The 25,350-nt window shown below is 39.9% G+C and overlaps 1 protein-coding gene across 2 annotated transcripts in view; it reads left to right on the forward strand.

Annotated features, from left to right (window-relative positions):
* Positions 1-25,350, forward strand: part of ly75 (lymphocyte antigen 75) — a 140,167-nt gene that overhangs the window by 15,991 nt on the left and 98,826 nt on the right. For both annotated transcript variants that reach the window (XM_060827202.1, XM_060827203.1), the window contains exons 5-12: positions 1,213-1,323; positions 3,346-3,486; positions 7,961-8,149; positions 11,238-11,395; positions 13,489-13,602; positions 14,276-14,364; positions 18,837-19,006; positions 23,130-23,326. In XM_060827202.1, the coding sequence (XP_060683185.1) occupies positions 1,213-1,323; positions 3,346-3,486; positions 7,961-8,149; positions 11,238-11,395; positions 13,489-13,602; positions 14,276-14,364; positions 18,837-19,006; positions 23,130-23,326 (1,169 nt within the window). The remainder of the gene's footprint in view (positions 1-1,212; positions 1,324-3,345; positions 3,487-7,960; positions 8,150-11,237; positions 11,396-13,488; positions 13,603-14,275; positions 14,365-18,836; positions 19,007-23,129; positions 23,327-25,350) is intronic.

Consider the following 25,350-nt stretch of genomic DNA (forward strand, 5'->3'; position numbering starts at 1 on the left):
TGTAGAAGGCATAATGCTGGTGAAATACTGGATTCTACGGTGAGAGGTAGAGAATGTCCAAGTCGAAATGTAATGTTAAATCTATATCAAATCATTGTTTTTAATGTACTATTTGTAGTTCCTCGGCTCCATAGGAAGGCTGTTGAGTACTCGAAGTACGGTGTAGGTTATCACAAATGATGCCTGATGCAACTGAGTAAAAATGTGGTACAAAATTCTGAAAATTTCACAGAATTAGATAAGATATGATTTGATGGGTTCTTCAATTTCTGAAGGCAGCGATAAAGTGGGGAGACTGAAAGTGTTCCTTTTTCAAGAAAAAAGGGAACATCTGTGTTGAATGCTTAAATTTGGGACAGGGACCAAAATGACCAGAGATGGTGATTGAAGAAGCAATCATAGACCGTGGAGGTGGTAAGAGGGGAAAGATGGGGGAACACAGATTGCTCATTCCCAAACACTCCAGGCAATATTGACAAGATGATTCGTGCAACTTCCACCCACTCGCTAGGAGCACATCTCACCTTTTCAGACCCCCAGCAGTTCCTGTAGGGCCAGAGCCAGGCAGCTGCCAGGGCTACAGGTAAGTGTGCAGAGAATACAGGCATTGATGTTCAACTGAGGGAAGTTTGGGGTTTTGGGCAGAAAGGGATTGGACATCTTGGAGAAGTAGAATGGGATTCGATTTTGTAGAGCAGGTGAGGTGAATGGAGCACTCCTTGACAGTGAAGGACAGGTGAGGAATGTCCATTCTGAAAGGCAAGGGCTTCCCCTCACTCACCCTTGCCAATATGCAGGCTGCTTCACAGTCACTGAGACTTCCTCTCCACTTGCCCACTTCAGCCTGCTCCAATATTGTGGTTAATGTACTGCGTCCCTTCAATCTATTGGTCCCACAAGTCCCAGGCTGCTGTTTGGATTTCCCAACTGGCTAGAAAAACAAAAATTTGAATTCCAGTTGTTGATTTTGGAACCTCGGCATTACCAGCTCTGAAAGGTCTATTTTCCTGTGGTAGTTTCCACCTCCTGATTATTGAAGCCAAGCTGTCAGTTTAAAATCTTGACTTTAGAAGATGTTGTAGCTGTTTCTTCAAAGTGCAGAAATACTAACCAATCAGTGTTTCATCTGAAGAGTAATATAAAAGCTCTTTAATGTTACTTCATCATTGCTACATGCCTCCCTGTAATTGTCATAAATGTAATTTTTAATAGAGCAACCAAATATTCCGAAGAAACTGTGGATTGGCCTCAATCAAATGAACGTAGCTGGTGGCTGGCAGTGGTCTGATGGAACACCTCTCGTATTTGTTAATTGGAATGATGGTAAAAATGTTTGATGAAGTTGTTACATTATCACACATCAAGTTTGAAAATGAATAATAAACTACTGAAGACGAGATTTTCAAACCCACAGACTTCCAAATCTACCTGGATTACACTTCCTCCAACCCTACCTCCTGCAAAAATGCTATTCTGTATTCCCAATTCCTCCTCCTCTGCTGCATCTGCTCTCAGGAGGACCAGATCCACCACAGAACACACCAGATGGCCTCTGTCGTTAAAGACTGAAATTTTCTCTCCCACATGGTTGGAGATGCCCTCCAATGCATCTCATCCATGTCCCGCATCTCCATCCTCGAACTCCACCCCTCCTACCGCAACAATAAGGACAGAACCCCGCCTGGTCCTCACCTTCCACCCCACAAACCTCCGCATAAATTGCATCATCCCCCAATGTTTCCGCCACCTACAAATGGACCCCACCATCAGGGATATGTTTTCCTCCCCACCCCTATCAGCTTTCTGCAAAGACCATTCCCTCCGCGACTACCTGGTCAGGTCCACGCCCCCTACCAACCCACCCTTCCCTCCAGGTACCTTCTCCTGCCATTGCAGGGATTACAGAACCTGCGCCCATCCCCCCACCTCTGTCCAAGGCCCCAAAGCAGCCTTCCACATCCATCAAAGTTTCACCCGCACTTCGACACGTCATTTATTTATCCATTGCTCCCAATGCGGTCTCCTCTATACTAGGGAGATAGGACATCTTCTTGCAGAGTGTTTCAGAGAACATCTCTTAGACACCCGCACCAATCAACCCCACTGCCCCGTGGCTGAATATTTCAACTCCCCCCTTCCACTCTGCTGAGGGCATGCAGATCTTGGGCCTCCTCCATTGCTACTCCCTTACCACCGGATGCCTGGGGGAGGAAAGCCTCCTCTTCAGCCTCCGAACCCTTCAACCCCAGGGCATCAGTGTGGACTTCACCAGTTTCCTCAATTATTCCCCCCCCCCCCCCCACCCCCACCTTACCCCAGTTCCAACCTTCCAGCTCAGCACTGTCCCCATGACCTGTCCCACCTGTAAATTTTCTTTCTCACCTATCCGCTCCACCCTCCTCTCCTATCACTTTCACCCCCACCTCCGTCCACCTATTGCACTCTGAACTACCTTCTCCCCAGCCCCACTCCCCTCCCATTTATCTCTCCACCTTCATTCTTGATGAAAGGCTCCTGCCCGAAACGTTGATTCCCCTGCTCATTCGGTGCTGCATAACCTGTTGTGCTTTTCCAGCACCACACTCAACTCAAGATATTCCAAAAGTATCTCCTCGCCAATGAGGTACTTTAGGATTGCATTATTAACTTGGTATACCAACGGCAAACCAACTCTACATGTACAACATAAATTAAACTGTTAGCAACTTAACCTCATCAGAATGTTTTAAATTAATTATTCTATAATTATTTCATTGTTTGATTTGCCAATAATAATCATTTGGCCCAAGATTCAGGATCTCCGGCATCTGCAGTCCTCACTTTCTCCTAAGAGATTTCTGTACTTATAGTCGGAGTGCAGATCCTAGTTACAATTCACAACAAAACCGTACATTTGGATCAGTTTTGGTTTACAAGTAAAAATGGTTTTAATAGTGACTATATGAAAGGTCCTTTTTTGTTTTAATGATTTTTCTGCCCTTTCTCTTTCTATCTCTTGTCTTTACTCTCCTTTTCCTTTCTGCTGCTCCTTTCTTTATCTCTGCTTTCCAGATCATTCAGTTTCTGTTATTCTCCAATTGCTTTTTTGATCTCCCATTTGAGATGTTTTTTTTCCTTGTTGTCATTTTTTTTTTGGTGCACATCTCTTGCACAATGTCTGCCATACTGACCATCTCATTCAGCTCATGAGGTCAATGAATAAAATTGAACTGATCATTTTATGCAAGTTGCAGAATGTAATACGCATTTAAACAACCAATGCCTCAAATTAAACCAACCAAAATAGTTACTCCCTGAAAATGATGAGATGTCTGAGCTGCAAATTTATAATTTATTATGTTTTAGATATATTTGATCTGTATCATCTTGAGGAATCGAGCTGTGCTACAATGAACTCTGATGGTCACTGGCAAGTTAGTCCCTGTGAAGCTGCTTTACCATATGCGTGCAAGAAACCATTCACTCAGGCAAGGCACGAGTCATTCGGTAAGTGTCATTTGCTTTTTCTCTCCCTTGTGAAATGAATTCCTCATGTTTATATTACTGCTCATCTCTTGTTCTTTCTCAATTGCCTTTTTGCTCAGAACACATCTATTTGCACTATTGTAATTGGCATTTCCACTGACAAAATTATACAAAAGACATAGTGTGGGATTATTACAACATTAGCAAAACTTGAACTTATTACTGACTCAACTCAAGATATTTCCAAAGTATCTCCTCGCCAATGAGGTACTTTAGGATTGCATTATTAACTTTGTATACCAACAGCAAACCAACTCTATATGTAAAACATAAATTAAACTGTTAGCAACTTAACCTCATCAGAATGTTTTGAATTAATTATTCTATAATTATTTCATTGTTTGATTTACCAATAATAATCATTTGGCCCAAGATTCAGGAAAGGGAGATACCCACTTTATGGGGAGAGGTGTGTATAAGCATGGTCAGCTTAAGGACCACTTGGCGTGTGTGGGACTAAATAGCTGCATGTTTCTCATCTTTTAAATGCATTAATCAACTGTTCATAAAAACAAAAGTATGTCTTATACAGCATGCTGATCATGGCTCAAAAAGCAAAGTTGCACTTGAAGATAATATGCATATTGGTCAGTGATGTGGGAGAATTAATGTTGGTGGAAGAAAAGACTATCGTTTTCTGAAAGAGAATTATACAGATGAGCAAGATTAGTAAAATAATGGGAAGCATCAGGAGTACTCATTGTAACAATCTCCTTGTAATAATGAGTTGAATAGCATGCTAAGGGTAAATATTGATAGTGCATAGCTGGTGCATTGGAGAGGACCCCACCTCCAGCTTTGCTGGCTTACTCTATCTAAATTTAATGAGTTGGGAGTTCTAACTGAACAGGGACCCAATTGGATGCCAGCAACTCTTGCGTCTCACTGGGATCAGTAGCCACTACTGGTATTACAGGAGGTTTGGAATGAAAAGGAACAGTGAATGTCCAGTGAACAGCTATGGTGATAGGAATTGTTCCATACCAAAGAAGTCTTGCTTCACTTCTGGAGAACAATGATGAGTCGCATCTCGTGTGTTGTGTGCAATTCTGGTCATCTCCTCTAAGAAAGGGTAAAGTTGCCATAGTGGGAGTGCAGCACAGGCTAACCAGAGTTACTCCTTGGTGATGGGACTGTTCAAGATATTTTTCTAATCTGCCTCTTCACTGATGATATTACACACCCTACGGGAGCAAGAAGGACTTGAATGCAGGTCTACTCGTTCTCCTCACCCCACATTATCTTTGAGGATACCAAAGCTATGTATTCTCTTGTTTATAGGAATGATAGACAATCTTATAAATTTACAACATTTTAGATGTGATCGATAGAGTAGACTGAGAAAGATGTTTCCTCTGGCAGGGATCTAAAACCAGGGAAGGCAGAGTCTCAAAATAAAGCATGAGAAATTTATGACTGAAATGAGGAGAAACATCTTCTGTCAATGTGGTAAATCTTCTTAATTCTCTCAGACAGGCTCTGTGCTCCCAAACGTACAACCAGAATCTGGGGCTTTTGAACCTTTTGAAATGTGTGTTTTATTTGGTGAAAATCTGTAAATTTTTCACCACTTGAGATGGACGTTGTACTTAGTCAATTACTTTGGTTTAGATTCCACAACTTTCATTTTGTACCGTCTTCTAAACATCAAAAAGGAGTGAAGCAATTGGCTTTTACTCTGTTAAAAATCACACAACACCAGGTTATAGTCCAACAGGTTTAACTATAACCTGGAGTTGTGTGATTTTTAACTTTGTACACCCCAGTCCAACACCGGCATCTCTAAATCATGCCTTTTACTCTGGTTGCTCAGACAATCCTGTTTTAACATCAGTGCTGCCAGATTTTTTTTCTTGGCTTAAATTTGCTTTTGCACCTTCAGAGCTTGCAAACTTTCTCCATATGTCTCACCTAATTAAATGTTTTGTTTTGTTGTCAGCTTCTCTTCTTTTGTAAATTAACATATGAAATTGAACCCTTGGCCTCAATCTTGACAGGGGTGCGTTTAGTTAAGTAGGAAGGAGATTTTGTTCAGAAAGTTAGATAATCAGCTTTCCCCTAATGATGTGCAGTGTTAACATGAGGACATATGTCCCCCAGCATGTTCCCAGTCTGGATGTAATTCTGAAAGTCATGGCTGTTTGTTGATTGTGAAGTGATTTTGAGGAGCACAGGATGAGGTGGAAACCGTGAAATGGGCTACTGGTAGGAAGGAGGAACGGTGGTGAGTTGTTTATCAGCCTCTGAGTTGGGAGGTGGTGATGGAACTGAGGCAGGAGTGAGTATAACAATTTTAAACAATTCTGCCAAGGCTTGACCCTCCCAAAAGTAGTCTGTGCTTCCATTTAATTATTGGGCTACCGGAGACCTGAAGACTGGCCAGCCTAAGCTAAACCTAAGGCACAAGTCTAATTATATTTACATAACTAACTTGTTTCTTTGGGTATGGTTGGTTGCTTTAAGTGATACAAGTCTATATTTCCTCCCTCCTTTTCCCCTCCATGTCTCATTTAAACTGTGAGGATGTGCCCTTTTGAAAAACCCAAGTTTGATGCCACAAGAGACTGAAAATTCCAGTGATCTTGCCATGTCGCTGGAGTTCTGAGATTGCATGACTTGTATGAATGGACTTATCACAAAATTGATCCATAAAGCAGACACGTGTACTTGAGGCCAAGAAATTACCTTTGCTTTTTCCAACCTTCCGGTTAATGGTGTTCATTGTTGCCAAGGTAAATTGCTTTTGATTTATGGTAATACTTGACTTTGATTCAGCGCTCCTCCAAATATTCCAGTGTTGGTAGCTGCCATGTAATGCATCATGTGCAAAGTCAAGTCATGTGCTACTGTCATGCAACAACCAGCTGTTTTGACCAGTCCACTTCATCACTCGGTAATGATTCTTAAATGATTCTTGATGGGATTATTGTATAGGGGTAATATCAAACCACTGAGCTATCAATTACATAAATAAAATAAAACCAATAATACTTATTGGTTTGCTAATATCTGACCAATTTAGTATTCTAAACAAGTTCATTAAAAATCGTGATACATTGACTGCTGGATGTGCTATCTGATTTAATTTAATCTTTAAAATAAAAGAAAGACTCTTTTATTTTCTGTTCCTCAGTGCCAAAATAGAAACACTTTTTTTGAATTTTCAGAATTTTGTGTATTTAAAATTTACAAAGCTAGATTTTTCTTTTCTGGAATTTGCTCCAGTCATAAAATCTTTGTTCTTTCATGGATTTTTTGCCAATAAACTTAATTGGCTATTAAGGCTTAGTTCTTGTCAGAAGCACAATGAATATGCAAACAATTTCTGCACCCAAAGATGATGGCTCAAGGATCAAAAGAAATTTGTATTCAAAATTGTCCTGGAAATTTGTATTCAAAACATCCACAGACAGCGGAACCTTCAAGTAAGTCCCACAGGAGAGAAGAACTATAGAAAAAGGGTTGAACACGACTACTAGAAGCTACTGCATGAACTCCAGCTGCTCCTGGCTCTCTAAAGTTGTGCTCGTTGTAAAAGCTTAGATACAGGAAATAAGTATGAAAAATTTGAGGCCTGCGACAATCACTGTGGTTCTTAGTCCATTTCTTAAACAGACACCAGAGTTGGCATTTAATTGAGCTGACCACCTTCATCTGCTATCTGTAGACATAATGGAAACCCCATTTCACCTTTTTCAGAATAGGTTTTGCAGTTGGAGGCCAGAACTGTCTCTAATGGCAGTGTCACCAGGAAGGAAATGATGACTGCCTGTTCAACCTAGTCCTTGCGTGTATCGTAAACTACTAGAGACCTTCTAGACTTGTTGTCAGATTGCAATACAGAGTTGAGCAAAGGAAAGGCGAGGTTGTGGGCCAATTGGAAGAAGGCAAAGTCTGCAGAAAGGGCAGAGAAGGGACTCCGAGTTGCTGCATTTGAGGCCAAATCCCTCATGGGAGAAACCTGCAGGTGACCACACAGACAGCTGCCTCATGCGCTGGAACCCCCCCCCCCGATCATTGCTGGGTTATTGCCATGTATTAATTTCCCACAAGAACCTCCAGCGTCAGCAGGGTGGAAGTAGGAAGAACGGGGGGGGGGGGGGGTGGTTCCCATCTGCCACCCTGCCACTTCATTAAATGCCCCGTGGGATTACGTTAAATGCTGCACAAGATCCCTTACTTCTTTGACCTCTTGTGTATCCTGGATAGCTAACAAATGGCCAGAATCTGTTTTGGGTTGGTGCTTATCAGGATGTTGTGTACCAAAGTTTATATCTGTAACATGAACGCCATGAGAAACGGTTCTACCCTACTGTTTTCAAATGCCAATTTTCCCTTTTACAAGGGAAATAATTTAAAATAAGGAAATTACATAGAATAATGTAGAAGCTACTATATGAAATTCTCTCAAATTTATTATGACTACTTTCTTCAGATCCGTGGAAGTACACCAGTACAGAATGTGAAGCAGGCTGGCTTGCATATAATGGCTTCTGCTATTATATAAACAAACAAGATTTGAAATGGGATGATGCATATAGTTCTTGTAAATCCAATGGAAGTCATCTCATCAGCATACATTCATTAGCAGATGTGGAGCTGGTTGTCAGCAAGCTTCATGAAGGTAAGTGCGAACTCTAATCGCTATCCAAGCAGTAAGAGTACCTAATTTAAATCTGAACAGAGATATATATTTTATATCACTCTGGGAAGGTGGTAAAAGTTGATCAACTTCACAAAAGCCAACTGTTGTCAAGAAACTAACCATAAAGAATAACCCAATTTATATAGTGAGGAAAGATATGGAAAGTTAAGTGGAGAAATGGCAGACAGAGTTTAATCTGGGCAAGTGTGAGGTGATGCTTCTTAGGAGGTCAAATGCAGGAGGAAAGTATACAGTTAATGACAGAACCCTTAGGAGCATTGATATACAGAGAGGTCTGGGAGTCTCAGTCTGTTGCTCCCTCAAAGTGGCAACATAGTGGATAAAGTGGTAAATAAAACACAGCATGCTTCCCTTCATTGTTTGGGGCATTGAGTGTAAAAGTTGACAAGTCATTTCGCAATTGTACAAGACATTTTGGTAAGGCCATATTTGGAGTACTGCGCACAGTTCTAGTCACCACATGATAGGAAGGATGTGGCGGTGTATTTTGAAAGAGTGCAGAAGAGGTTTATCAGAATATTGCATGGATTGGAGTGTTGTAGCTACAAGGAGAGGTTAAACAAATTTCGATTTGTTTTTGTTAGAGTGTGGAGGATAAAGGGTGACCTGAAAGTGATATATAAAATTGAGAGGCATGGATGAGGTTTATAGTCAGTTTTTTTTTCAGGATGGAAATGTCAAATACTAGGGATCATAGGTAAGAGAAAGAAAATTTAAAGGAGATGTGCAAGGCAAGTTATTTTATACAGAGGCTAGTACGTATCTGGAATGCAGATGGTAGAAGCAGGTACAATAGCAAGGTTTAAGAGGTACTTAGACAGACACGAGAATGTGAATAGAGGGATAGAGACCATGTGCAGGCAGAGATGGGTTGGTTTAAATGACATTATAGTTGGCACAGACACAGTGAGCTGAAGAGCCTGGTCCTATGCTGTACTGTTCTATGTTCATTTAAGCCTATAATTTACATAAACAAGTATTGAGATGGAAATTTCAGTGCATCTTGTATTTTTTGAGAAATTGCTAATTCCTTGGATACTGTCCTTCTCCCTTTCAAAACCCTCTTGAAAATAAAAAGAATTCCACTTCTCTGACTCTAAGGGAGGCCCTAATGTATAGGGGAGTTGAGAGTTGGGAACCTGAGTGTAGATTCAGAAGGAAGAGCTACAAAGCTGAAAATAGAAGACTGCCTTTTATGCTCATTATTAAATTCAAAGAAAACAAAGTAGACAACAAAGGTGTTGTTTGATGATCAGTGCTGCATAATTCAATGCAAGTGGCCTAGTAAGTAAAACAAATGGTGCAAGCAGACATCAAATGAAGCCATATGGGTTGAACTGAAGAGCAGAAATGTGATTATAAACTGTTGAGACAATACATTAGACCCCCAAGCTGTCAGTTTGAAGGTAGTGAAGCAAATATAGGTGAATAGCTGATAAAGAAATAGTATTGCAATAATTGAAGGGTTTATACTGCAAGATTACTAGCATGAAATTAGTCAGAAAGATGTAGAGAACGAAGAATTCTTCAAGTGCATCAAGAAATTTTATTTTCCACAATGAAGTAATCCCAATAAGAGGAGAGGAATTTTGATTTTATTTTAAGAAATGAAGCTGCACAAGTGAAAGGAATATCAGTAGGGGAATATTCTGATCATAATGCAGTTGGGTTTAATTAGCTATGAAGAAGTATAAGACAAGATATTACACTTTAAATCGAGAAAAGGCCTACTTTTTCTAAGAGTGATTTGGCAGAAGTAGACTAAGACTATTTTAAAGATAAATTTGTGTTAGAGTTGTGGGAGATGTTCAGGAAAGCAATAGAGAGATTTCAGAAGGAATATGTTCCCAGAAAGAAAATGGTTGGTCTTCTGGCTATCGGGATGCTACAAACTGATTTGGAAAACTGCTGATGTCGTATCATTTGGTTTATGATGAAAGGTAGGGTTAGACTGAGTAATGATCAGTCACATAACCCTTAATGAGAAAATTTTTTGATAAATATCTTTTGAAGGATAGTGTGAATCACCATTCTTATAAATGGACGAATGCAATGCCAACAATACTTGAACTTCAACACCTTGTTAAACAGGTGGTTTGCTGAGTGGCACTTCCCCATATGCCACCTTTTATAAAATATTTACTCCATACATTATCCCAACATTATAGTGTGTACCATGCACTTCCACAACTCAAACTCATCATTGAGGCAAACGGGAAAAGTGGTTCATGTGCTTTGTGATGTTGGACAAGCTTTGGAGAGATGGGAGTATTGTTTGCTACAGAATTCTTGTCACCAAAGCTCCTTCAGTTCAGGCTTCTGAAGTAATATCACTGCACAGTTCCCTCTCCACCAACCCAAACCCAACTCCTATTTGGATGACTGGTGATTTAGAAGTGCTAAAGCTAATAACTGGCAAAGATAGATGGTTAGATTCATCTGTCTGGATGGTTATGCCTAGCATTTGTGATGTAATTATTACTTGGCACTTATCAGCCCAGGCCAGAAACTTACCCAGGTCTTGCTGCATGCAGGCAAGGACTGCTTAAATGTCTGCATTTTGTATATACTGCAATTATCTGTGAACATGCTTACTACTGACCTTGTAATGCTGAAATTCAGAAAGTGTTCCTGTCTCTTTAATTTTATATTGTCATGCTAGTTTCCTGCGTCAGGTTTTGTGCTCATTTAAATGTGAAAAATAGTGCAACTTATTTTGTAAATGTCAATACTTTTAAAATTATAATTCTACAGAGTAAATTAAAAACTCAGCATTTCAACTTTTGACATTCAGCTCTTTTTCACAAGACTTGGGTGTTTCCTTATCATCTTTCAGATGTCTAAAATTTAGATCTTTTGATACAACCTCATCATTGAACATATGTCACAATAATTCCAGGTTAAAATCTGACCTGAAAATATTAAAATCCAATCGCTATTTGATGAACTATTCCAAATGTAATCCCAGGATTATTTTTGTGAAATATTTGTACAAATTAATCTCATTGAATTTTCTTAGCTATTGTCACTTAAGTTTCTGTTTTAGCTTACAGTTATGAAATATGGACTGGATTAAGAAGTGACCAGTTCCCAGCCTTGTTCAAGTGGTCAGATGGATCTCCTGTGACCTTCACTTACTGGGACCAGGCTCAACCTAATATCCCCTACAATACTACTGAGCACTGTGTGTCCTATGGAGGAAAGGCAAGTAAATGACTAGTTGCTTCAATGTTCTCTCATCTAAGTGCATTTGTTTCATTTGGGAATAGACTGTTAAAACTTTTATTTTAAATCTTGGTGGAAACGTAGGTTGCAAAGGTCCTGACATCTGCAACGAGGCCTCAGTTGTTGGATCACCCAGGTCTTTTCCACATGTCCTCAAGCCAGTTTATTTGCCTGAACCATCAAATATAATTTCCCTTCTTCCCTCCTCTTGTGCACTCCAAATGGATTGTACCCTTCAACAGATTGCAAACTTCACTGGAGGTCTTCTATGAACTGGGCAGTGAAAAGCCGAGGATGGACAATGGATAGCGTAAATATTATTTGGTGCAAATTCTCTTTTCATTCCTTTTAATAAAATGAAACTGTTAGTTGGTATTTATTTGGATTGATGATATTCGGTAAACCAGCATTTCCTCCTTTTGCAGGTTAACAGCAAAGCAATGGTATGCTCTTCCAGACCCACCAATATTTGTTTTCTTTCCCTTTTGTACATTCCCATGTGCATACAATAGAAGCAGCTGGTTTGTGGCCCATTGTGGCAACAGCTAGCTGATTTCCGACATTCACCCTAAGAAGTAGTCCAGCTTAAACAGTGGTGAAAATCTTGGCTGTCCCAGCCATTATCTTATCAGATAGTATTCCGAGCCTGGGTTTAGTGATAGTACTTTAGGCTCAGTGGTAGCAAATTTAACCCCACTTTTTTAAGAAGGAAAAGAGGATTAACAGACCCTGAATTCGAGCATCAGAAAATTGCTAGAATCTGTAGCAAAGGAGGTAATAACAGAATACTTTGGGAAAACAAAACTTGTAGGGTTGAGTACAGTCATCATAGATTTATGAAAGTTAAGCCATGTTTAACAAACTTGCAGTTTGAGGATATAACAATCAGAATAGATGAAAGGGAACTTATGGACATGGTATCTTTTAGATTTTCAAAGCTTTTCATTGGGTCCAACACAAGAGGTTAACAAATGGGACAGAGGAAGTATACTGGCGTGGAATGAGAACTGGTTAATGGACAGAAATGTTAAAAACAAATGTAACATTTTCAGATTGGATATGTCTGACTAATGGAGTCCTAAACACTGATACTTGTAGGACCCTACTGGTCACACATTTCTAGTCTGAAATTTGCAGCTGATACTAAACTAGAAGGAAGTTAGAGTTGTGAGGAGGATGCAAAGATACTTCAAGGGAATTTGGAGAGGTTATTACACGAATGAACAAACACTGGACAGATGGAATCAAATGTGGAGGAATGTGAGGTTATCCACTTCAATCAAAAATATGTAAATATAATCTTTACATGGTGAACTTCAAAAGAATTTGGATGTCGTTATTCATGAATCATTAATTTGCAGATGCAGTAAGCAATGAAGGCAAATGGTATCTTTATTGCAGGAAGATTTTTGTATTGGACTCTTAGTGATATATTAAGGCCTTGGTGAGGCTACACCTCTGGAGTACGCAGTGCAGGTTAGGATTATCCTATGAGGAAAGATTAGAAAGACTGTGTATTCTCTGAATTTTGAAGATTGAGAATGGTCTTATTCAAACATTCAAAACATTGAATGGGTCAACAGTGGAAATGAAAGAAATATGTTTCCCCTGTCTGAGGGAGCCTAGAACCAGGGAATAATGTTAAAGTAGAATTTCAGCAAAGGTGATTATATTTCCAGGTCAGGATGGTGAGTAGCTTGGAGAAGAACTTGAAGATGATGGCGTTTCCACATATGTGTTGCCTTTCTCCTTCTAAATCAAAATGCTCTGGAGTTTAGAAAGTGCAGCCTAAGAATTCTAAGGAAGTTTGTTTGTTCTTAAATTATTAAGTTTCATCCTTGATGTCGTCAATTCAGTCTGTTGACTGAAGTCTGCATTGTATAATGTCTAACTGGGTGGCACCTTTTCTTATTTTTAACAAATTAATCTATCCATTTTATTAGATACACTTGTATACCAGCACCCTGTGTTTCTTAGCTGGTGACTCATAACTTTGGAGTTGTATCTCTCTCTCTTTTTCAGATTTTGATCATGTATAGATGGTAAAATCTCTGAATTTTCTGATCCCACAGTTGGGTCAATGGAAGATTTCAGAATGTGACAGCAAGCTATCATACGTATGTAAGAAACAAGGCAGGACCTTGCATAAAACAGACTCGTCTGATGTAGGATGCCCACGGGATGAGGTAATTGTATTATCTTATTGTAACTCGTGCTGTACCTGTGTGGTTCTTTTTAGGTTAGTCTTGAAATGGTCTATTTAGTTCTGGCTTTAAACCTAGGTTAAATTAAGTGAAATTTTGCTTTTGAGACCTACCAGCTGTGGTCATTTTATGAAGTTTTTGTTTTAGCTAAGCTCAGCTAACAAGTACATTTTGTTCTTCATATAATCAATTCAGTCTGTTACTGAACAATATATTGAATAATGTTTGACTCGATGACATCTTTTTGATTTTAACTGATTAGTCTATCTCAACACCATTACATTAGATGCACTGGCATCCTGTGTTTAAAGACTGGTGAATCATGACTTGGTGTTTGTATTTTCATTCTTCAGGTTTTGATCTTTTAAGATGTTTTGGGTGATGTCTTGGAACAAAGCTACATTAATCTACTCTTGCAGCTTATAATGTGTGATTACAGTAAATAAGAATGAGGAGAAAATTTACAAAAACAGCATTATTTCAAATTAATTTACTATAAATCTATAGAGTTTTGTGGTAAATAAATGCTTGCTAATATGACCTTTTTTAATACTTTATGCATCATAAATATAAATCATTAAGACATTTTTTAAAATACTAATATACATCCTTGACTCTTAAAAGTTGAACCAACTAAATCTTCTTCCTTTTTAAGAACTGGAGAAGGCATGGTAGCTACTGCTACACACTTGATTCAACAGAAGTTGAGTTTGAATCAAAATGTCATCTTACAATACAAAACAGGTACAAATTCTTGTAATTTATTTTCTACTTTTTAGGAGATCATTGCAATTTATGATCATTCTCATTACAAACACAATATTGGAATATGCCTAAAGTATATTTTTTTAAGAATGGTATGAATTTGTTTCAGCTGGTAATATTAAGAAATGTACTTTATTAAAGTTCTGTTTGCACTGTCAGCTGCTCAGATTTTGTAGAAAAATTCTCCCTCTTGTCTTCTTGACACACCAATGGAACATAATGTGAGAAGTGGAAGTATGCTTTCAAATCCACTTGCAGTGCAAGCTAATGCTCCAGAACTTATTTCTCCCCCTGTCCAAGGGAACAACAAGTTCCCTTTCCTTGGTGTGAAAACAGAAGCAAAAAACTCATTTAGGACTTCCCCTATCTACTCAGACTCCACGCCCAAGTTCCTTCCGCTATCCCTGATCGGATCTACCTTCTCCCTGATTATTCTCTTATTCCTCACGTATGAGTAAAACGCCTTTGGGTTCTCCCTAATCCTTCCTGCCAAGCCTTTCTAATGCCCCCTCCTGGTTCTCCTCAGTCCATTTCTGAGCTCCTTTTCTAGCAAGCATGTAATCCTCTAAAGCTGTGCTAGATCCTTGCTTCCTCCACTTCACGAAAGCTGCTGCCTTCCTTTTGACGAGAAGCTCCTCTGTTCTCGTCATCCATGGTTCCTTAATCTTACCCCTTCTTACCTGTCTCAGAGGAATAAATTTGTGCATCACTCACAACAACTGCTCCTTAAATAGTCTCCACATATCTGTTGTGCACTTTGTGAAACAATTGCTCCCAGTCTGCACTTCCCAACTCCTGTCTGATAGTGTCATAATTTCCTTTTCCCCAATTAAATATCTTCCCTCAGTAACTGCACCTTTCACTCTCCAAGGCTATGGTAAATGTGAGGCAGTTGTGATCACTTTCACCAAAGTGCTCTCCCACTGCGAGATCTGACACCTGTCCTGGCTCGTTGCCGAGCACCAAATCCAAAATTACCTCTCCTCTCATCGGTCTGTCTGCATAATAATAAGGTCAGAAATGAGGATGTTGGCTGATGGTTTCAGCATTTGTGACTTCTCGGATACTGAGCAGTCAATGTTCAAATGCAACAAGATCAGGGCAATATCCAGGCCTGGGGTGACAAGTGGCAAGTAACATTCACGCTGCAAAAATGCTAGTCAATGGCAGTCTCTGTGAAGTGACAATCTGACCACCATCCCTTGACACTCGCCGAATGCTCCACTATCGACATGCTCTGGGGAGGTTACCATTGACCAGAAATTCAGTTGGATTCATAACCTAATTATAGTGGCTACAAGGGCAGGTCAGACACTCTAAATTCTGCAGGAACTAACTCAATACTTGACTCTCCGAAGATTGTCCCTTATTTACAGGGTGCAACTTAGGGGTATGATGGAATACTGCCCACCTGCCTAGATGAGTGGAGGTCCAACATGATTTGGGACAAAATAGTCCGTTTGATTGGCACCACATCCACAAACCTTAGTCACAGTTACAAGTACTATCTACAAGATACACTACAGATATTGATGAAAAATCCTTAGCACCTTCCAAACCCATGACTACTTCCATCTAGAATGGATATGTCAAGCACAAGACTTATTTTTGGAAAGACTGCACTGTAGCTATTGTCCATATCATAAGCAACACAGTTTGCTTTGTACATAATACTCTTGTGCATACTTGGATGATTTTGTATCTTCCATGAATAGAAATTGCCACTGTTTCAGTGATTTTGAAAGGATGCAGAACTCTGCCTTAGGCTGAATAACTGTTGAACTATTTTATCATTTTCTGTGGTGAGGAAGGTCCACATTTGAGAGCAGAGGTTGAGTGAAAACTTGTGAAAAGTATTCTTGGGAATCAGTGTCTCACCATTCTTAGGTGCATCCCGTTTGTGTGGACATCCACAGGAGGGTGTACCACAGTAATTATTTTACTAGCCATCAGTCTATTCATCCAGGAATGTGAATTTGAATCCCTACATTTCAGCTGTGAAACTTACGTTCAATTAAGCAAATCTAGAATTTAAAAAATTAACTAATATCTGTGACTGATGATATGAAAGTACTGAATTGTTATTAAAAACCTATTTGGTTGGCTAATATCCCTTTGAAGAAAGGAAATCAGCCAACTTTGCCCAGTCGAAACATTATAACCTGCAGATATCTAGTTCTTGATTCATGTGTTTTCGTGCTTAAAAGTAAGATGGATAGAGAAGTCTGATTTAAAAACTGATAAACAGCCCTAATATAAAAGCAGATAAAACTTTTTGTCATTTACATAAATGATTTGGAAGCGAGCATAAGAGGTACAGTTAGATGACACCAAAATTGGAGGTGTAGTGGATAGCAAAGAAGGTTACCTCCGATTACAACAGGATCTCTATCAGATGGGCCAATGGGCTGAGAAGTGGCAGATGGAGTTTAATTCAGATAAATGCGAGGTGCTGCATTTTGGGAAAGCAAATCTTAGCAGGACTTATACACTTAATGGTAAGGTCCTAGGGAGTGTTGCTGAACAAAGAGACCTTGGAGTGCAGGTTCATAGCTCCTTAAAAGTCGAGTCTTAGGTAGATAGAATAGTGAAGAAGGCGTTTGGTATGCTTTCTTTTATTGGTCAGAGAATTGAGTACAGAAGTTGGGAGGTCATGTTGCGGCTGTACAGGACATTGGTTAGGCCACTGTTGGAAGATTGCATGCAATTTTGGTCTCCTTCCTATCAAAAAGATGTTGTGAAACCTGAAAAGGTTCAGAAAAGATTTAAAAGGATGTTGTCAGGGTTGGAGGATCTGAGCTACAGGGAGAGGCTGAACAGGCTGGGGCTGTTTTCCCTGGAGCACCGGAGGCTGAGGGCTGACCTAAGAGTTTTACAAAATTATGAGGGACATAGGATAAATAAACAAAGTCTTTTCCCTGGGGTCAGGGAGTCCAGAACGAGAGGGCATAGGTTTAGGGTGAGAGGGGAAAGATATAAAAGACACCTAAGGGGCAACTTTTTCACGCAGAGGGTGGTACGTGCATGGAATGAGCTGCCAGAGGATGTGATGGAGGCTGGTACAATTGCAACATTTAACAGGCATTTGGGTGGGTATATGAATAGGAAGGGTTTGGAGGGATATGGGCTGGGTGCTGGCAGGTGGGACTAGATTGGGTTGGGATATCTGGTCGGCATGGACAGGTTAAACCGAAGGTTCTGTTTCCATGCTGTACATCTCGATGACTCTAAGCCTAAGTAAAAAGTAACCTGTATTTGATTTATAAAGTCACAGCTGAAAGTGCAAAGAAAAAGCGGAGTGATTGACCGATGGTTATTTTAGTAGAACCAGGAAGGCCAGAGATAAGGCAATTACGTCAGTTTTCTTTTTAAATTGCTCACGAGTTGCAGAATTTGAAGCTTTGGGAGCATAGAAGCCTAATAAGAATCGGGAGAGTTCCTGACGTCTAATTTTTTAAGCAAGGGGCGATTGTAGTTTTGCTTTGCTGTAGACTGAATCTCTCTAGATAGGGAGAACCAACTTTTGATTGTTAGTCTGGCCTGAACGTTAGGCAAAAAAGGTTACTAAGTTCATCGTTCAACACAGTTTAGATTTTGCAAGACTGAAAGCAACTGGAAGATTTGCCTTGTAGTTGGAGGATAGAATCGACATTGATCTTTGAAGTCTTGTGGCAGAAAGCAGTCGATAGTGTTAGCTTGTAAACTGAAAAGAAGGCAGCTGAGTATCTGTGGGCAATTAGAACAAGGAACTGATGGATCCACAGAAATGAAGTATTAAATAAATCCTGGAATTTCACTTGGTCAAGAAGCTGTTAGAAAGTTTCCCCAGTCTTGTAGTACAGAGAATATCTGAAATACTGAGGTGAATTAAAATAAATTCCTGAAGGCTGTAACATCATTTGGGATTGACGTCTCTAAGTATATGAACCTTCAAGATTGCTGTGATGGATACTGAGGCAGGGTGGGGTGTGAACTGCATTTATAGCAAACATAATTATAAATATATAGTGTTGAGTAAATGGTATCTGCTATGTTTAATTCTTGTATGCAATAGCATTTGCTTTTTCTGTCGAAAAATGTGAAATTTTGCTGTGTAGTTCTGTCATGTGATTGCTGGTTGTTCAGATTTCTATTTCTAACATTTATCTGTCCCAAACTCTAGACTCTAGTTGATTCTAAACTGCCCTTGGAAATAGTTGTATTCAAGAAGATTACTCTCCTCCACTTTGAGGTTATTTGGGTTGGGTAATAAATGCTTGCCTTGTATCTTTTGAACTAATGATTTTTATTTTGACATATTCTTTTACCAGACCTCCATTAGCCAAGGAATATTAAGTTTCCCTCATAATTGCAATAAAATTTGGAATGTACCCATTTCATGGTATGTTTCCTAAGTAGAAAAGAGTAATTGGTTTCTCTTCTGAAAAGTGAATTTTTTTTTCTGAATGCAGGTTTGAACAAGAATTTATTAATAGTTTGATTGCAAAATATACGACAGAAAATGGCAAATACTTCTGGACTAGCTTTCAGGATAGAAACGGCACTGGAGAATACACATGGTTTACTAAATCCAAGGAGAAAGAGCCCGTAACGTATACAAATTGGAATGCATATCAGCCAGGTAGGTATTTACAGTATCCTTGATTCTAAAAACATCCAAGTATTCCATCTATTTGCTATTGAGAAAAGAAAGTTCCAGGTCCTACCCCATAGCTCAGCTGATAAATGTCCTTCTAATTTAGAACAGAATCAGTTAGATCAAGAAGGTCCCAGGTTATATCCTCTCCCTGCACTGAGTTAGAATGTCTTAATGGGGGTAGGGGTGGGGGTGCAGTGATTTGGGGGACAGGATGCAAAGGACTACATTTAACTTCAATCTTTTGAGCTTTAATTGGCTAATCCCACTTTCCACCATTACTGGTCATTTCTTTGGGTTGATGGAAGTGAATCATGAGACAACAATTAGGATTGAATTCTTTGTGATGCATACAGAGTCAAATAGCTTGTAAGCCATCTCTGCTAGGTATCCTTGGAACTGAAAGCTAATGAACATGATTTGCCCTTGAACTGTATTATACTGAAGGAAAGTTGCACATGGTCAGCCTCCGTCTCTCTTGTGATCTATTTGGTCCGGTAGCCAAATGAATCTGGAGGACTGGAGATGGATGCAGATGCAATGGGAGACCACAATGTTTTCTGTACCTTAAGTGAGGTCTGCATCTCCCAGAACATAGTGCTGACTGCTTTCCATTGGATCTTGAAATTGGTCTCATCTGCCAGGGTAGGGAAATCCTTAAATTGCTCACTGAAGTGATATATCAGAATGTGGTTGGTATGTACTTTAATGGACTTGAGAGTCCTAGTTCAGGATTCTCTGAAGGTTAACACGTATGTCCAGTTGGCAGTTAGGAAGGCAAATGCAATCTTTGCATTCAATTCATTGGGCTAAATTATAAATGCAGGGATGTACTGCTGAGGCTATATAAGGCTCTGGTCAGATTGCACTTGGAATATTATCGGCAGTCTGGGTCCCATATCTCAGGACCGTTGTGCTGACCTTGGAGGAGGTTTACAACAACTGATCCCACCGAGAAAGGGCCTCTTGTTTGAAGAGCGGTTGAGGACCCTGGGTCTGCACTCAATGGAGTTTAGAAGCATCTGATTAAAACTTTAGAGCACTGAGAGGCTTGGATCGAGTGAATATGAAGATGATGTTTCAACTAGTACAAGAGTCTAGGACCTGAGGGCACAACCTCAAAGCGAAGAGATAACCATTTGAAACGGAAATGAGGAATTTCTTCAGCCAGAGGCTGGTGGATCTGTGGAACTCCTTGCCACAGGAGGCTCTAGAAAGCAAAACATTGAGTGGATTTAAGACACCGGTAAGTTGTTGATTAGTAAGAGAATAAAAAGTTACAAGAAGAAGGCAGGAGAATGTGGTTGAGAAACAAATCGACCATAATTGAATAGCAGAGCTGATTTGATGGGTTGAATGGCCGAATTCTATTCCTTTATATTATGATCTTTAGTCAGCATGTGACAGCAGCCATATGAGGTCTGGCTGGTGAGGACCAATAGAGGACAAAGTACAGCAAGCCCTGAGAGGTTCTACTTCTCTATTATACACTTTGCATACATCAACTTCAGCCTTAAAAAATTGGTATGAGGAAAATTGTTCCAGTGTTCTTTTGGAAACCACTATTTGGACTCAATGTCTCAGTCCATTACTAGAGCCTGATGGGAGCAGATAAATTAAGATATCTTGTCAGCACATTCTTTTGGGTTACCTGTATTGATGTTGAAAAATATGCAAGAATTGTAAAATTATGTACAATGTTTGACAGTCTTCAAACATTGCAAAAGAAACAAAGCAAGTCTGCCTCCCAAAGTTAAGATCTGTCGAGTGCTGGTCACTCCCACTCATGATGCTAGTATACAATCATTGGTATGCAGACTGCCACTTTAATTGCTGTCAGAAGTTTCTGAAGATCAGATGGTAACAGGAAATGAGACTTTAATGGCCTTGCCACTAAGATAGTCACTACTGAGTTGGCCTGGTCATGCAGCAAGAAAGTTTGGTATTCATTTACTGAAGTGAATCTTGTATGACGAACTTGACTGGGTTGTAATCTCATGGTGGTCAATGAAAACTCTACAGGGAACTCAAGGTTTCGCTTCACGTTAACCTCCAGTCGTGTGAGAAGCCTGTCCAACCTCTGTACCTGTTGCAACCAATTTTTTTTTAAAAAACTGTCATGAGTTCTGTCATAAACAAATCCACACCAAAGGTGTAGAGAAAATGCAAGTGGAAGGTTTCTGAGCAGCAACTCCTCCAAATCTCAATTGTATGTAACATCATATTCTGTAGCCAAAATGTTTTGTTGTAAATGAGATCTGCCTTAGCAGTCACTTTGCACCCATTTGAGCTCCACCAAACACCTTTTGAAGGATGAATAATACCTTTGGGGGCAACACAAGCAAGAAAATGATTTAGTCCTTTGAAGAAAGGAGAAAATTCCAACTGCTGACAAGTGACTTTCAACCCTAGTTGAGATTTTTCCCTTGGTAACTCTGCAGGTTGTCATTGTGCAATTAGGCAAACCTGTTTAAAATAGTTTCCCAAATATTTGACAGACTTCGAGGAGAGCTATTCTTTCTCAAGCAGACAATAATCGTTTTGTATAAGGGTTCAGTGGTTAGCAGAGACCCGGGTTCGATTCAGGTGATGGTCTGCGGGAGTTTCCTTGGTGCTCTGGTTTCCTCCCACAATCCCAAGATGTGCAGGTTAGGTGGCTTGGCCGTGCTAAATTGCCCTTGATGTCTAAGGATGTGTTGGTTAAGTGGATTAGCCATGGGAAATGCAGGTTTACAGGGATAGGGGTTTGGGGACTGGGTCTGGGTGGAATGATCTTCAGAGGGTTGGTGTGGACTCAATGAATCAATCGGCCTCCTTTTGCACTCTAGGGTGTGAAAATGAAGTGTCATCTAGCCATACTTTCAGTTAGCTAAACTGTAAGACTGGATGCAATGCCCCAGTGCTATTATCATTAGACTATTAATCCAAGAAATGGGGCCTTGGATCAACTCTTACTGTTGGAAATGGTGGAATTTAAATTCAGTAATCTGGAATTAAGAGTCTAATGGTAATTGTCAGGAAAAAATCAACAGGTTTGCTAATATCTTCTATGTAACTACCATCCTTACCTGATCTGGCCCATGCTGCGGGGCTAGAGTCACACAATGTGGCCAACTCTGATCTGCCCTATGGGTAATAAGAACTGGTTTAGTCTGTGATGCCCACCTCCAATGAATTAAAAAATCAATCTCTGTGGAATCTTTTGATCCCACGTTTTCTCCGTGCAGCTGGAAAATGCAAGTGGAATGGAGTGGAGCAGCAGCATTGTACCCACAGTAAAACCATACATGTTTCTGCACTAAAATACAATGTCATATTCTGACTTGAGATTTAGTGTACATATCCAGTTAAATGACATCTCCAAACACACAGTCATCATCCCCATAAGTGTCTGTAATTTCCACCCTCTTTTATTAGGCAGGCAGAATCTTAGCCACCAATGTTTTCTGGTCACCTTCCTGCATTTGATCTTCTGGTTCACTGTCCAGAATGACTTCATTTCTAGCAGTCAGATCTTTCTGGCCCTACTTGTAAGACACGAACACCTTGCACATCAGTCTAGAAGAGTTCTTGTTGCAAACTGTAAGGTGATGCACTTTTATGCTGGTGTGTATTCTTTCTGACAGTAAATAAGAAGATCTTGCTGAAGCAAAGCATAGGACATATTTCAATGGTGAAGAATATTGTCTGATGCCTGCCTGTAACTGGGGAAATGCAAATTAGTCTCAGCATAATTTTGAAGGGTTCCTCAACCAAAACTCATTTCTAAAAACAAAACTGATTTCAATTAACAAAACTATTAGTCAACAAGATCTCCTCTTTCCTCTGCACTGGGCATTCCCCTCCTCTATTTCCAGACTCAACTGATCCTCCGATGAGTTAGCACCAATCTTTGAAACTTTTCAAAATACTTCTACTCGACATGTGCAAAGGAATGATAATAAGTTTTCACCTATGAATGTACCATTTCCATAAGTATTGTTTTAAATTGTTCTGTTTACACCTTTTGAAGAAAAAATAAATTGATATTTCATAACTCTGTACAATTTAAGTTTATTTTTTTAAAAACCTGTTGAAACAAATTACAAACTGTCTTTTCTTGTTCCAGCATCTCCTGGTGGATGTGTTGTTATGGCTACAGGAAAAGCTCTTGGCCGGTGGGAGGCCAAAAACTGCAATACCTTTAAAGCTATGTCTATTTGTAAGAAGAGTATTAGCAATACTACAGAAACTGAGGAAACACCCCCAGCAGGTTCTTGCCCTGTTGGGTGGCAAACTAACCCAGACCTTCAACACTGCTACAAGGTAAGAATAGCGTCAAGTTCAAGTATACTTTTTCTTCAAAGAACAATCAGCGAATTTAAAAATCAATTTTTATTTTTCACTTTTAAGCAAAAAATTAATGGGTGAAAGAGGCAAATTTCCTCCATAATTTAAAAAAAATCTTTGAAAAAAGTCTGGCAGCATTTCATTTGAAGAAATACAAAATCAAAAGAAAAAAATCTGCATTTTGGGTAGATGTGTCTAGAGACTATTGTGTTGTTTTTCAAAAATATATTAAGAACGCACGTTCTGACCGCAAACATTTTTGAGGAACTGTGAGCTTAATGAAGCATTGATCATTTTATTACTATTTTAAGATCTAAAACAGGTCAAGATTAGATAGCCTCCTATTTCCTGAATACTCCTAGAATTGCCTTCATATGTATGAACAAGAGAAGAGAGCAAGAATTGGTTCAATTGTGTTAGGATCCATGATCAAATAATTTGCCAACACCTTTTTAGGTACTGAGGAGTGCTAATGCCTGTTTAATAGCACCTTTTTTAAAAAACATTCACTCATGGGACATGGGGATTACTGTCTGGCCAGCATTTATTGCCTGTCCCTAGCTGCCCTTAAGAGAATACTGGTGAGCTGTCTTCTTGAACCACGAACTGTGGATAGACCCACAATGCCCTTAGCTAGGGAATTCCAGGACTTTTGATCAAGCAATTGCGAAGGTGCAGTAATATATTTCCAAGTCAGGATTCTGAGTGGCATGGAGGGGATCTTGCAGGTAGTGGTGTTCCCATGTACCTGCTGCCCTTATCTTTCTAGATGGAAGGTTTGGAAGGTGCCGTCAAAGGATCTTTGAATTTCTTCAGTGCATCTTCTAGATAGTATACAGTGCTACTGAATATGTTGTGGAGGAACTGAAAACAACAAATGCTGGCAATCACATCAGGGTCAGACAGCATCCATGGAGAAAAAACAAGCTAACATTTTGAGTCTAGATGGCTCTCCATTACAGCTTGTGAAGTTTGGAGGGGAAGCATTTATATTGTGGTTGGCGGAGGGAATGGTGAGGGGGGTAGAGTGCTGGGGAGAAAAGATGTTGATAGTTTAGATTAAGTGATCTGAATGTGAGAAAGGCAGGATTAATGGGGTGTCTAACTGCCAGACTGGGAAGAACAGACCAGTCCCACTGGGGTCAAGGGTGGGGGGAGAAGACTTGGGGACGGAGAATATAACCAGTAAAGTTAAAAGAAAGGAGAGAAATGGGAGTTGGTTCACAATTTAAGTATTGTAAATCCAGAAGGCTATAGAGTGCCTGATCTGAAGATGAGGTGTTGTTCCTCCAGTTTACGCTGTGATTCACTGGAGCACTGCAACATGCCAAGGACAGATGAGTGTTCAGGGTCATGCTGCAAAGCAGTCACTCAACGTACGTTCGGTTTCTCCAACGTAGAGCAGGCCACATTGGATGCGGCGAATACAATACACAAGATTGGAGGAGGTACAGATGAAATATTGTTTCACCTGGAAAGACTGTTTAGGCCCTTGGATGCAAAGCAGAGAGGAGATGAAGGGGCAGGCGTTGCACCTTCTGTGATTACATGGGAAAGTGCCATGTGAACCAACTCTCATTTCTCTCCTTTCTTTTAGCTTTATTTGTTATATTCTCCATGGTGTTAATGGTCGATGAATGGATGGGGGATGTCCTGTAGGGAACAATCCCTGTGAAATGCTGATGGGGGAGTGAGAGGAAGTTGTTTGGTTGCATTCTGCTCGCCTTTTAGATACATTTCACCACTTGTGGAGGGACTGGTGCTTGTGGGTGTAGTGCCAATCAAGTGGGCTGCTTTGTCCCAGATGATGTCAAGTAGAGGAAAGGTAGAATATTGCTTGCAGGAAGAAGAAGAAAGCAAGTCTTTGGGATCTCTCCGGATATAAAGTTAGTGATAATCATCGTCTCAGTCAGTTAGGGGAGGGCTAATTTGTTTTTCCCTCATGAGCACAAGGGAAGTGAGACTAATCATAGCACCATTATTAATGCCTATGTCGTGGT

This window comes from Hemiscyllium ocellatum, chromosome 7 (assembly GCF_020745735.1).
Source record: "Hemiscyllium ocellatum isolate sHemOce1 chromosome 7, sHemOce1.pat.X.cur, whole genome shotgun sequence".
Classification (NCBI taxonomy): Eukaryota; Metazoa; Chordata; class Chondrichthyes; order Orectolobiformes; family Hemiscylliidae; genus Hemiscyllium; species Hemiscyllium ocellatum.